The 14,010-nt window shown below is 36.5% G+C and overlaps 1 protein-coding gene across 8 annotated transcripts in view; it reads right to left on the bottom strand.

Annotated features, from left to right (window-relative positions):
* Window positions 1–2,138: 2,138 nt before the first annotated feature.
* Window positions 2,139–14,010, bottom strand: part of ReepA (Receptor expression enhancing protein A) — a 40,563-nt gene continuing 28,691 nt past the window's right edge. For 2 of the 8 annotated variants that reach the window (XM_023162806.2, XM_074183091.1), the window contains exons 6-8: window positions 6,679–7,068; window positions 5,010–6,137; window positions 2,139–3,221 (exon numbers count right to left, since the gene is read on the bottom strand). In XM_023162806.2, coding sequence (XP_023018574.2) covers window positions 5,043–6,137; window positions 6,679–7,068 — 1,485 coding nt within the window. In that variant the 3' untranslated portion in view covers window positions 2,139–3,221; window positions 5,010–5,042. The remainder of the gene's footprint in view (window positions 3,222–5,009; window positions 6,138–6,678; window positions 7,069–14,010) is intronic. The other 6 variants (XM_074183089.1, XM_074183090.1, XM_023162807.2 and 3 more) reach the window with 6 other exon arrangements.

Raw genomic sequence — 14,010 nt, 5'->3', positions numbered from 1 at the left:
GAAATCAAACGTGGTCTACATCCTGGAAGAAATACTCAAACTTCGATCACGATACAGATGTCAAGACTTTTCTGCATCAACATTAGGACCATTCACAAGTTACCTAATCAACTACATAACACTATCAGATCGGCCAAGGACAAAAGAGAGCCTTTGACATTTATCTGTGTATGCAGGATTCCTTGTTTCTGTGACTCAGTTCACACCTCGGAACTACCAAACGTAGTATCAACACCAGGATACAAGAACACACGCCTAGCTGTTGCCTCATGCAACTAGAGGAATTCGCAATTGCAGAACGTATCCTAGCAGAAGCAGACCACGTAATGAAATACGAAAAAGCTGCTGTATCATCTAATTCAATGCATTACTACACACGCTAGGGAGGTCATTGAGATCTATGACCATCCCAACAATTTCAAATGAAAAGAAAAAGGTATACGGGTTAACAGAACGTGGCATCCAGTTCTCAATAAAGCTAGGAATGGACTAAAAATCACTCTGATCGGCCTCCATCAGTAGCATACAACGTGCACCAATCAGAACAATCTAGGAACATCGCAGATCAGAACGATCCAGCAAAAGTGCAGATTAAGAAGGAGTGGTTATCTTCGTCCTCTATACTATTTCCATCATCAGCCCCACCACCATCACCTCCGCCACCCTCTGAAATTATAAATACGAGTGAATACGTAGCTCGTCAGTCAGTCGTCGATGAGACTCCAGTCAGAGCACATACCGTAGGAACAGAAGAAACGTTAGTTGCTTCGAGTTCCATTCGACCACGGCCTACATACTTGTATGTTGTTCTCATATTTATTGCAGCTTTGATAAATAGTATTACCATAAGACCTCAAATTTTCATCGATACATTTCAAATAGTTTGAAAAACGGCAAGTTTGACATTAAAAATTAAACTATCTACTGTTCATATGAGTGAGTTCTTAGTCGATCCCAGAGATGGCGTCTTCGTAAGGGGGGGTTGTACTATTTTATTTCGACCAGAACACAGAAAGGAACTGAATCAATTTGGTTATCACTGTTAAAAAGAGACAGGACGAAAACAATTTCTTGATGTGTGTAACTCATCCATTGAGGAAACTAGATCAGACTTTTTTCAAATGGCATGGAATATTTATTCTGCTTCTCGAAATTCAATGTTGACCACGATAATAATTACACAATTTTTGAAAGCTGTTTAATTTCTATACGCATTTCGCTAACAAAGTAGCTATTTTAGATAGTAACGAAACTGGTTTGTAGCTGTCTGGATGACGAGCTGAAAAGAATGAAGGCGAAACAAATCATAATATTACTATAAATAGTCTTATCCAGAATTTCGTGTCTTTTATTTCATTTCTATCAGGCTCTTGGTAGGCCTTGGTGCTGAGGCGTAAAAGCATGTTGGACCTCTTTACAACTTACAAAGCTTGCTAAATACTACTTTGAAGAAGTAAAGCTGATGAATCTGGGAGGAAACAAGCTAATGCATCTAGAAAAAAAATTCTGAGGGTGTTTAAAAAGTAGTCTTATCCAGAATTTCGTGTCTTTTATTTCTTTGACCTTTGTATTTTGTAGAAATTCATATTGAATACATGATGAAGAAAATACTTTTGTCCAAGTTCATTGTTTGTTATTTTAGGGTATTGTCTAATAATATGGGGAGGAATATTCAAATCTTCCTTACATAATTTAGAAATGATCCAAAACTAACTCATAAAAATTATGTTCAGAAAGAACAAATGCTATAATACTCAAGCATTATATGAAGACAGTGGAATATATAGTGTAAGGAAACTGTATACTTTCCGTTGTATATTATGGACAGCCAGTGTTACGAGTACATTTGTTTAGAATAATATTCTACTTATAATATATATAATACTCGTTTACACACTTCTCAGATTGCAAAGGTTCCACGATGCCGACTCACTCACAATCAAAAATGTATTACATACATTGGACCAAAACTCTACAATTCTCTACCGCCGTCACTAAAATGTATCAGAAGTTATACTAAATTGAAAATAAAATGGAAAACATCTGAGGAAACATCTGAGAGGAAACAAGCTAATGCATCTAGGAAAAAAAATCTGAGGTTGTTTGAAAAGTGTAGATTGATGAATTATGAAAATATATACGAACGAATCTTATAGTCTTTATTTGTTCCAAACAGTTCCATCCAGTCATTTAAAACTTGGCAATAATTGGCTACACAATAAATAGGTTGTTAATGTAATATACTCCATGTAAACTGTCGCGGAAGCTGCCATAACTATCACAACGAATTTAGCAAGCGACATTTGCCACAATATCATAATAATATGGTTACGAATCAATACCCGTATAAAATGAAAAAAGTAAGCCACGCTTCCGCAACCGTTCAATATTATCTCAAAAAATTCAACTAATACTAAAGTAAATTGATATGGAAAATATCACACCTCACTTCTCCACCTGTTTGTTAATGACAATAAATTCATTCAATAAAAAAACTTAGGAATTAACAGACAGAAAATATAAAACAATCTAAACATTTCATATCTCTGTTTTCTCTGATATTGAATAACATTAAAGAAAATTGAACATGTGACTATTTAGAAAACAAAAAAATTTAAATTCTAAAATAAAAATTTCAGTTTGAAAAATGATATACCAAATCACAAATTAGATTTCAATAAATATTCGTGACATATTGAATATCTTCAATATCCTTATGAATAAAACTTAGGCTCTGAATGACGATTAGGAATTGTAATTATCAAAGAAATATTCAATGTTCTGAAGTAGTTTTGTGATGAAATAATCATTTGAAACATTTTGCTCAAAGTTGTTATTGATAGAATAGCTGCAATATTATTTCGTGTAAGAATATCCGTTTAAACTAAAATGGGCAAATTTTTCATTTGAAAGCTGTATGGATATTGATGTATGTTATTTATGGTTTCTTTGAAAAAATCAAGAGCAGAAGTTGCCAGTTAAAATTAATTATTTTATTACTATGTTCCAGGAAAGTGTATACCTACATTTTTTCAAACTTTGGCCAAATACAGATAAAAAGTATAAAATGTCATCCTTCACAGAAAATGTCTATCAACTAAAAGTAAATTGATTGAAAACTTTCATTAATATTACTAGGAATCTTCCCATCAAGCTCATGGCGGGACTCACAGGGTCTTCTTCTTTGTCGATTTTTTAACCCGTGGCAGAGTAGCACTTTCCTAAAAAACATCATTCCATTGATAACATTGAAAATAATAAAAAGATTACAGTTACCACACAAACAATTTCAGCACAAAACAGTATGAGACAGACACTGAAATCTCTCATTCCAGAAAAAAGAGAAACTGAATTAAGGACGGTAGTAATTTAGCGAATAACTCACTTGATTCATTTATATTTTTGAAACCTTCAATTGGAAGGAAAAATGAAGGATAACTTGGAAATTTACTTGTATTTTCAATGTTTTATGCATTCTGCATATGCATTTTTTTGGAGTGAAGAAAAAGTTGAGTCATTTATAATTCTGTTTCAAATACACATGACAGTTTCTAGTTTCTAGGGCTTCCACAGCCCCCATCATTATGTTAGTGTCATGAAGCTTACATAGCGACAAAGAATGAAATATCGGAAAACCAAGAGAATAACTGATAATTGTAAAGTATACTGGGATAGATAATTAGGAACAAAACAAAAACTGTGACCCTTTATAGAGTTATCGTTATTTTCTTCAAATCCAAGGTGAAAAATGTAACAAGAAAGTTAGGTTAGGTTAGGTTCGCAAGAGTTCATTGTGGCTCACACCTATATTCACACTCGACCAAATAAACCCAGTTTCTTAACGAAGCCGAATACTTTGTATGGTGAGTGGACTTTCAGGTCAGATGGTACGAGTACGGTTCTGCCGAACTCTAAAAACCTGATTTGGTCCCCAGCGGGGCAGGCACAAAGTCCATAAATCCTTTTGCCATCCACATGTTCAATCTCTGTTTGGCAACGCCTAAAGCGATGCCGAAGTTCTAGACCATTGAAGCTGCTTGGAGCACCCTCTTTTGCAAGAGACTTAATAGCCTCATTGCCTTCCAGGCCAGTGTGGCCAGAAATCCAGTCCAGAGACAGTTTGTTGAGTCTTCCTATTAAGGAGAGTAATTTTTGGCAATTTGCTACCAATTAAGACGTTGTACGGTAGGAGCCAAGAGCCAGGTCCTGGATGTGCGACTGAAAACACCTGCACCAGAACCTGAAGGTGTTTTTGAACCATCTGTGAACCAACAACTATCTGCTTTTAATATTTCCTTCTGCCGGAGGATCCAGTCCCCTCTACTCGGTCACAGTACTTTATAAGGCAGTTCGTAGTTGACATGAAGTCAGAGGTCATTTCCAGAATGCTGTGACTTCCAGTGTCAACCAACAGTCTGTTGTTTTGATTGATTTGTGCAATTGGCAATGTGCACAAGTCTATATGCAGTCCATCTAGCCTCTCTCTCTCTCCAGAAAAATGTGGAGAGGAGGTAGATCTAGAAGGATATCCATGGCCGCTGACGGTGTGGTACTGATGGCACCACTGATGGCCAAAGAGCTTCGCCTGAGCCGTTTTCTGTAAAGCCTTCGGCTACCAGGCAATTGTACCATAAGTGATCATTGGTCTGGCAATCATCACATGAATTCAATGGATTTGTTTGGGACCTAAACCCTTAGTTTTACCACAAATCTTTCGACATGCCCATAGGGAAAAACTGGCTTTGTGTAAAACTTTTTCCAAGTTAACGTTCCAGCACAAGGAAGTACCAACGAGTTTAAATTATTTTTTTAATATTTATCAAAACTTCATTATGCCAAAAATCAACTTTGTCTATTTCCAACAATCCATCCCTTTGTTCTGTATGGTTTCCGAATTCCACCAAGAAAAACTGCAATTGTAAAAGTTTCTACTAGAAAAAATCTAAAGCCTGCCATGAAAAATCAGAAATATTATTAGTCAGTCCAACAGCACACAATCAAATCATTACTTTCTTCAACTCTCAAAGCGTCATGCCTGTTTCTTAGTCGATATCTTCAACATGTCCTCTTATAATTTTCAGCCTTCTGCACGCCAATGGAGAATCGGTCAATGTTCTCGGAAAAAGCCGACTACCATTCTTGGGTGAGTTAGCACCATGCAAAGAAACATCTGGAATTTGCAACAGGTTGTTATCGCTTTTGGATTGCAGTTTGGAATCAGACAAAGGTCGTTCGTCCTGCCTTAAATAACTATGCCAAGAGGGCCTTTTTTCGGCAGGTTTCTCCACAGGTAACTCGTCTTTATTCCAAAATCCAATCTTCTTCGGAAACTTAATGAACTTTGCGAAAGAGTGCTTGCTTCTAGACAAATCAAAAGAAGTAGAAGAAAGAGAGGATGGCGACCTATTAACCGCTGATCGTCGCTTAGATTTTGGCGAGCTTACAAATATTTCCTTACAGAGAGACTCAGCTGAGCCGAAAGTTTTGACGACACCTGGTTTCAATATCAGAGTTGCCTTGATGGCAGATGGAGAATCAGATGTTGGTGGTGGGGGAGCAGCTTTTTTGTTGTATTTCCCCTTTCTTACTTTGGAAGGCTCGGCTGGAGCAGCAGCAGTTTTATTTTGGACATCATCTACTGAAGCCTTTTTGGTTCCTCTGCTTTCATCATCCACGATGCCCCTGAACTGTGAATCCTTAATGTGTTCGCTAGCAGCTGCAGTTGTATCGATAACTGTTTTGTCCGAATTGGTTTCATTTTTTGTGTCTATCAAGTTCTGAACGAAATTAGAAAATGTCTCAACAGTTCCTGAAATCTCCAGCAAGCTAGTGTTGGGTTCAAGGCTCTGAATCGTTAATTCATCTGTTTTAGATACTGGAGATGTACTATTTTTTGTTAGATCCCCTTCAACTGTCACTAGGTTCAACTGACTCTCATCACATGCAGTTATTAACGATTTACTATCGATAGTGATGTTAAATTCTTCACCTAAATCATCATGCATAGAGTCTAATGAGTCCAAAAACTCTGCCTCCCTTGAAGATTCCGATTTGTCAGCTGGAAGTCGTTCTATGTTCTTCCCCTTATCGTTATGAAAAATGATATTCGTTTCGTATACTTCGTTTTCATCGCTTTCCTTCAAAACAATTGGTAAAAACAGATACAGGAGTATTGAGAACAAGAGTCAAGTACTTAGTTAAGAATATCACAAAAATGACCAACTTAACTAGTACTTGTGCTCCCGAATGAAAATAGAAATGAATCATACTTACGAATCTTACGAAAAATTGGATCAAATCAAGGATACGTACTCGTATATTCCTCATATGCTACACAATTGTAAAATAAAAAAAAACTTAGTATGTTATTTGACTAGTAATCGCGCAAAACCCGATAAATCCACTTTTTGTGAAAAACCAGTTGTACATCGACTTATATTAATTGGAAGGTTTTTTATCGACTCATGATGGAAAAATATGTACTCATCCAAGATTTCTGGACAAACATATCTAGATAATAACTTTGCTGGTTTCGTATTTTCATCTACAAACCGTTCAAATTATAAAGAAAAATACTTTCAAAGTGATATTATCGATATATGAGTCCAACTTGTTCGATTCAAAACTTCCATAAGATTCGTGTGTTCATTACTAAATTTATGACTTAAAAATACCTACATCGCTACCGCCAGCCCTTCTAGGAACAGTAGACCTGGTAACTCTAGTGGTACGAGATCTGGTGAGAGAACCGGCTCGATGTAACCCCTCCCTAGCTGCCAATTTAGGAACACCGCCAGCATACAGCCCTTCACTGCTAGAGTAGCCGGAAGAAATGTCTTCGGCTGATTGTATCGAAGCTATGCGATCGGACCTTACATCCACTTCGGAAAAGTAAATGGCCGAAGTGGAAGAAGATGATCGCTGAGGACTACGTCGACGCCTCACGAGGCGCGGATCGGTAATGACTACGTCATCAGTCTCGTCTTGGGCAACATCTTCTTGGACAGTGTCGCTCAGGTCGCTGAGGCTGTAGCTTCTTTTGAGTTGGTTTACTATACCGCCACCGCCCTAAAAATAATTGTAATCATTTCACTATTGCCTAGAGGTTCAAATAAAAGTGATGCATGGAATCACCACTACTAATGTAGTGGAAGATCCGCGTATCAATATCTATTATCTTTTCTGAGTTACAACATGTTTTTCGAAAACACGCATTTTGTGAATGAGAATTACTGAATTCATTGAAGAAGAAAGTAATACAAATAATGAAATTATGAAAAAACAAAAATTAATTGGCGCTCCGGGGCAACTTCATTGAATCCAGTGGCGAGTTTGTTTTTTTGGCTGATAGAAAATCCTGAAAAACCTGCAGCACCACATCATCTGAAGATCTTGATCTGCTAATGCCCTCTCTTTCATAAAACAAAATGTAGGGTGTGTCCAGAGGCACCAATTAACCCATAAGTGCTCATTGGCAACATGGGTTGCCACTGTTTTCAAATCAACGGCATGTCAAATTTTGTTAGGTTATGTCTGAAATTTCATCGTGAACGTGTTGTACAAGTCTTACTACGACATTTTGTGAAGAAAAGTATTGTATATTCCATCTGAGATTTTCTAAAGTTTACTTTGATTTTTGTGAAGTTCAGAGCTCACGAACATTCCTATAAAAATGTAAGTATAATTTGTTGTTCTCACTAAAATATTCTTATGCATCTGTTAGAATCAGTTACTAAGATATATATTTCTGAGGTTTTGTGGCAAGTAGATGAATTTTGTTCTCGGTATTGTTGTACCAAGTATGTAAATTCAGATGGCAACTATAGTTGCCACCGAGCTGTTGGGTAGCCATGTAAAGATAAAATAATTTTATTTCTTAGGTCGGAACGCGAAGATGGCACGTTTACAGTTGATGAAATGCTGAATGCCTATGAAGAGTATTACGGTGAACGAATTCCTTGTATCAGATCTATTAGTATCATTCCTCCGCATGAGCTTCCGAATGCTGAGACAGATGAAGACTCTGATTTATCTGATGATGAAGTGAAAGGAAAGCCAGCACATTTGCCTGGCCGTATACTTCGAAGTAAGGCTGTGGTTACTTTTGAAGAATCACAGGAAGAGCAGAATGAATATACTCAATCTGAGCAAAATCTATATACTCAAATGAAAGATATTGTGAATTCTCAACCTGAGCAGAATGATGACATTCATATGGAAGAAAATGAGGATCCCGAACCTTCTACTTCAAAGCGCGTTCGTCTGCAGAAGAAGAAAAAAGTCCTGCCATCAAAATCAACTTGGTCTTCAAACAAACAACATGTCTGCAAACTGCCATCTATAGAGAAACCTTGCGAACCACTCACTATAGACTTTCTGAAGAACACTGTTGCTTCGCCTTTAGATGCCTTCAAGTGTTTTTTCACTGACCAATTGGTGAACCATATCGTTACACAAAGTAATCTTTATGCCGGCCAAAAAGGAGAGCATCACGTGAATATCTCCTCTGAAGAGATTTATACAGTGTTGGGCATTATGTTATTGAGTGGATATCATAAGTTACCTAACAAGCGTATGTACTGGCAAGAAGATCCGGACTGCAACGTGACCATCGTTTCGGAGGCAATGCGCAGACGCAGGTTCGAAGAAATCTTACGATATATTCACCTGAATGATAACACACATATTGACATGGATAGTTTTTATGAAGTAAGACCTCTTTTTGATTATTTGAATGAGTCATTCAAGCAAGTTCCATGTGAAGGTTCTCTTTCAATTGACGAAAGTATCATACCATATTATGGCCGTCATCACGCGAAACAGTTTATTCGCGGAAAACGTATAAGGTTTGGGTTCAAGATGTGGGTGATAGTGGATGTAGAACCTTACTGTGGATCAAATACCAAATTGCCTGATACTGGTCTTGGTCAGGGAGGTGATGTGGTAATTGGTTTCGTGGATCACTGCAATGTTCCCAAAGGAACAAAACTATATTTCGACAATTTGTTCACTTCAGTTTCTCTTCTGGAAGAGTTATGTAAAAGGGAATTGGGAGGAACCGGTACTCTACGAGAAAACAGAATAGGCAAAGCTATGAATTTACCACCCAAGAAAGAATTCAAGAAGGTTGAAAGAGGAAAATTTGTAACTGTTGGAAATGGAAAACTGATCGCAGTTTCCTGAAATGACAATTCTGTGGTTACCGTTCTGTCAAACTGTGATGAAGTAAATCCACTCAGGAGTATTCAGAGATATAGTCGTACTGAAAAAAAAAGATAACTGTGAAAATACCTAAACCAATATCTCAATACAATTCAAATATGGGAGGGGTTGATCTCAATGATCAATTCACAAGTACCTACAGGACAAGAATAAGAATCAAGAAATGGTGGTGGCCTATGTTTGCTTGGAGTGTGGATGAATGTTGCGTACAGGGATGGCTCCTCTATAGATAGCTAGGACACGATATGCCACTTTTGCAGTTCAGAAGACAGGTTGTTCTGCAATTATTAATTTTATATGGTACTCCTGCTATCAGACCTGGATCATCATCATCTTATTCAAGATCTGTTTCCCTTCATGACATAAGAAGAGATGGAAGGAATCACCTTATTGTGAAAGGAGAGTCAAAGTACAGGCGGTGTAAGATGTGTCACAACCGTACTGTATACCTCTGCTCAAAATGCAAAGTGCCACTTCATTCCGAATGTTTTGAACCATTCCATAATATGTAATATGCTAGAGTGTAGTTTTGTATAATAAATAAAATGAATGATCAAACTTTTTGTTTATATGAATCTTCAAATAATATTCTTTATAATATCATCACCTGTTGACATACTTCAAATGCCCTAAAGGCTCAGTGGCAACTCAGGTTGCCAAGCGTTTCTGGAGTCCTTGAAAAGGAAATATTTTTTTACATATTTTTCAATTGCTCGAGTGATTATATAGTAGCAGAAAAGACATTGCAATATCAATAAATTCGACATTTTTAGTTCTGAGCACTAATGGGTTAATTCAAAACATTGCTAGAACACTTAGTGATACGACTATCGTCAAATTTAAACCAGTCCGTTTCGTCTTTGACCAATGCGTAATAATGACCTGATTCAACGTCAGAACCACAGTGAACAATGACTGCATGAAGATTATAATAGTGGTCTGCTAGATTGAAGTGTTCTTCTATTTCGAACTTTCGTAAGAGTTTGGTGCATCCGTCAGAGGTTGAGTCATGTTTGAAGATCATGAGTGTTATTATTAGATTGACTGGTGCCTCAGATATACTTGTTTTCTTATAATAGTCAGTAAGTTTGGCGCATGTTTGGCAATACAGTTGATCATTACCCGTTAAAAGTTCCATTTTCAGATGATTTTACAATAAGCTTTGTACGGAGTGGTTATCAGTCAAATTAGGAAATGCTAGTTGAAGTTCCAGAAAATCACATACATTTTTGCTACCTCTTGAACATTTACTACAATGTTAATAAGTGAGGATTTTCCCAGCAAAAGATCTACAAATACAAGATGGGAGCGGTCAGGAGTATTGATTCTGCTATTTTTTTGCTCACGAAGAGTATTCAACAAGAACCACAAGAATTCGGACGAATCCTCTTGTTGTCCTAAAGAGTATCTAGTAGACTTCAAAGACTCCAGGAAATTGGTTGGTGGGAAACATGATACATTCTTTCGAAACTGCAACTGAATGAACAATTGTTCGAGTTTGGTGAACAAACAGGAAACATTCTCGTTCATCGTTAAATCCTCGCTCGTGAAACTATCTTCCCAAAAATGTAGCACACTTGATGTTTTGCTGGAGACATCTTTGAAATACAGAAATTTTGAAACACATAATTTGATCAAGTAGGCTTTGGACAATGCGGCGATAAAACAGAATGCAAATCTTTACTGATACCTGTCAAATTTTGCTGTAAGCAGTAAAGACGCTCTTCAACTAGTGGTTTTTTCAATTTTCAAACACATTCACAATGAAGTATGAGAATTATGAAAAATGGGATATGATAGTTTGTTTTTACAAACTGGGAAAAATGCAGAAGCAGCAAGCAATTTGTATCACAGGAGGTAACCTGAGAGAAGACAACTTTTTAGAGACATTTTCGCAAAATTGCGTAACAACCTAATTGATGGTGGTCGTTTTGAAAGAAAAAAGATAAAATTATATGAATCAAATAGAGATAAGGAGTTGGAAGAAAAAATCGTTTTAGAAGCTGTTGGTATACAGGACCAGAAGAGTTCATTGACTCAGACCAGTAGATTTTGAATGCCACATGGCTTTGCCAGTGGTTCTGGAAATTTGTAAGTGCGTGGTTAAGTTAAGTTACATTTTGACAGAAGAAGCTATGGTGAGCAGTGCCGGCATTTTCAACCGTTACAATTCTTATACTTGGACACAACAAAATCCCCATTCAATTGTGGAGCAGAGAAGTCAAGGAATATTTGGATTTAGTATGTGAGCAGGTGTTTTAATGCGTATAATTATGGGCTCGTTCACATCTCAGAGGTATTTAGAAACTTTAAGGCAAAATATTGAACCCCTTGTTGATGAATTTTGGTAATAAGTCTATAGCCAACCAAGGACCCAACCGTTGGCAGGCCAGGTCACCGGACCTAACGCCTATGGACTTTTACCTGTGGAAAAAGTTTTGTTTCTCGCACTCCTATTGAAATGATGGCTTTGGCAAAAACGTTCCGAAAAGGTGTCGCCTGTGTGTGGGAGAAGCTGGTAGACATTTCGAACACCTCTGAAGAAATATATTTCATTTTTTGTTCTTCATCATTATTATTATTGTTGAAGTCTCATTTATTAGTAGTAAATATAGTATAAATTGTTATTAGTTTTATTGAAACTATGCTTTTTAATTAGTGCTATGAAAGCTTTCTCAACATTTGATAGCTACTACTCAACAATTTCTTTGTGTTTTATCGTCGCATCTTCCAAAGCCCACTTGATCAAAGTGTGCGTTTCGAAGTCTACATGAGAAAACCTAAGAGCTTTGTATTTCAAAGATGACTCTAGCAAAACATCAAGTGTGCTACATTTTTGGAAAGGTAATTTTAAGCTCTTTTGGAATATGCAGGAATATAGGTAGACAACTACAGACAGATATCTTTACTTTGTTCCCTCTCTAAACTGTTTGAGAAAGTTGTTAGTAACAGAATTCTGAATTACATGGATCAAAATCATCTTTTTAGTAATAACCAATATGGCTTCAGGAAGAACAAATCAATTGAATCATACCATTCATACCATTTATTAAATTTCATTTATACACAGGTTGACTCGAATAAACTAGTTGTAACAATTTTTTTCGATTTGTCAAAAGCATTTGATACCATTTCTTCCGAATTTCTTATAATTAAACTTGCAGGCCTAAGTTTCCCAAATAATATATTGAACTGGGTGAAATCATATATGGAAAACCGTAGTCTAATAGTTAGCTGCAATGGAATTTTATCAAGTCCCAAAGATGTAAAACTAGGAGTGCCTCAAGGTTCTGTCCTGGGACCATTGTTGTTCCTCAATTTCATAAATGACCTGTCTGAATTCTTTTCTGAGTGTCACATAACCATGTTTGCGGATGACACTGCAATTACTGTGGCCGACAAAAACGAAGTTGAGTTGTCAGACAAAATAAATAAAATAATAGATAAATTCAGTGCGTGGTGTCAACGTTATTGGGAAAAATTTCAGCAGTGACTCTTCCACAATAAATGGTATTCGATCTTCCAGCGAAGTCTTGTTTTTAGGAACGTCTTTAGACGAAAATTTGACCTGGAGCGGTCATATTCAGAAGGTCTGCAACAAACTCAATTCCGCATATTACTCAATCAAACAATTGAAAAACACTCTAGATAATTTTGGATTGATGAATGTCTATTTTTCTATGGCTTATTCTCACGTCAGCTTTAATATCATTTCTTGGGGATGTGCAAGGGAATTTCCACGAGTTTTTGTTGCTCAGAAAAGATTGCTGAGACTAATTTTTAATATAGATTTTCAAGATAGTTGTAGACCAATTTTCTTAAGAGAGGGCCTATTGACGGCACCTTCTTTATTTATCTTGAAGTGTGTCACTTTTGCCCGTAACAATATAACTGAATTTGTCACAAATGCGGATATACATGTTAGAGACACCCGTCATGGGAAACTGTTAAGAACCCCCTCACACAAAACGGCTCACTTTAGATGCTCCCCACTATTTAATACAACAAACTGTTATAATAACTTGCCGGCATCTATTAGGAAAATCGAGTCAGATAAACTTTTTAAAATTGAGGTGAAGAAACTTCTCTTACAGAAGTGTTACTACAGTCTTGAGGAATTCTTGCACGACACTTTTTCATGACATTTTGAGAGTATTTGCTAGAGCTTCTCCGATTTTTTATATAATACTTCTATGTTGTGAAAGTTTGTGGACGTGAACCATATTTATTGTTTTTGTATTGTTCAACTTCTGTAGTTTTATTTTTGTTTTTTAATTATGACTTAGCACATGTACTCAATGTACCAAAGTGCAAATAAATAAATAAATAAATAAATAAATACATGGTGTCTTCTTGAAAAAATAGTTTTCCATCAAATACTTTTGATATCTCATTTGAAAAAATAAGTTTTTAACACCATTGAATTTCACGTAAAAAAGTGCTTCGAGCATGTTTTCACAGAAACAAGAAATTTCTGACAGGAAAAAAGTTCCAGCCACTTTTCGAAAATGCACATTTTCGAAAAACATGCTGTACCTTAGAAACGATGCGGTTTTCACCGTTAAGTTTGTCATAAGATTTGACCCCTAAATACAGCTATCAGTTTTCATCTATTTTGTTTGCAGGTGTTTCCCTTTGGAAGTGTCCAATTCGGCCCACTTTGTACAATAAAAAAATTATAGACCTATTACAGGCCCCTGAGAAACTCCTAATGGAATATTACAACTTCTAGACAGGTTGCTCCCATCTTTATAAGAAGAGATGCAATTTGCAAGTAAGAGTTCTTCC

This window comes from Leptinotarsa decemlineata, unplaced genomic scaffold, assembly GCF_025532065.1.
Source record: "Leptinotarsa decemlineata unplaced genomic scaffold, Ldec_3_MD MMD2_tig00026330_RagTag_RagTag, whole genome shotgun sequence".
Lineage (NCBI taxonomy): Eukaryota > Metazoa > Arthropoda > Insecta > Coleoptera > Chrysomelidae > Leptinotarsa > Leptinotarsa decemlineata.
This window is presented reverse-complemented; position numbering and strand designations above follow the sequence as displayed.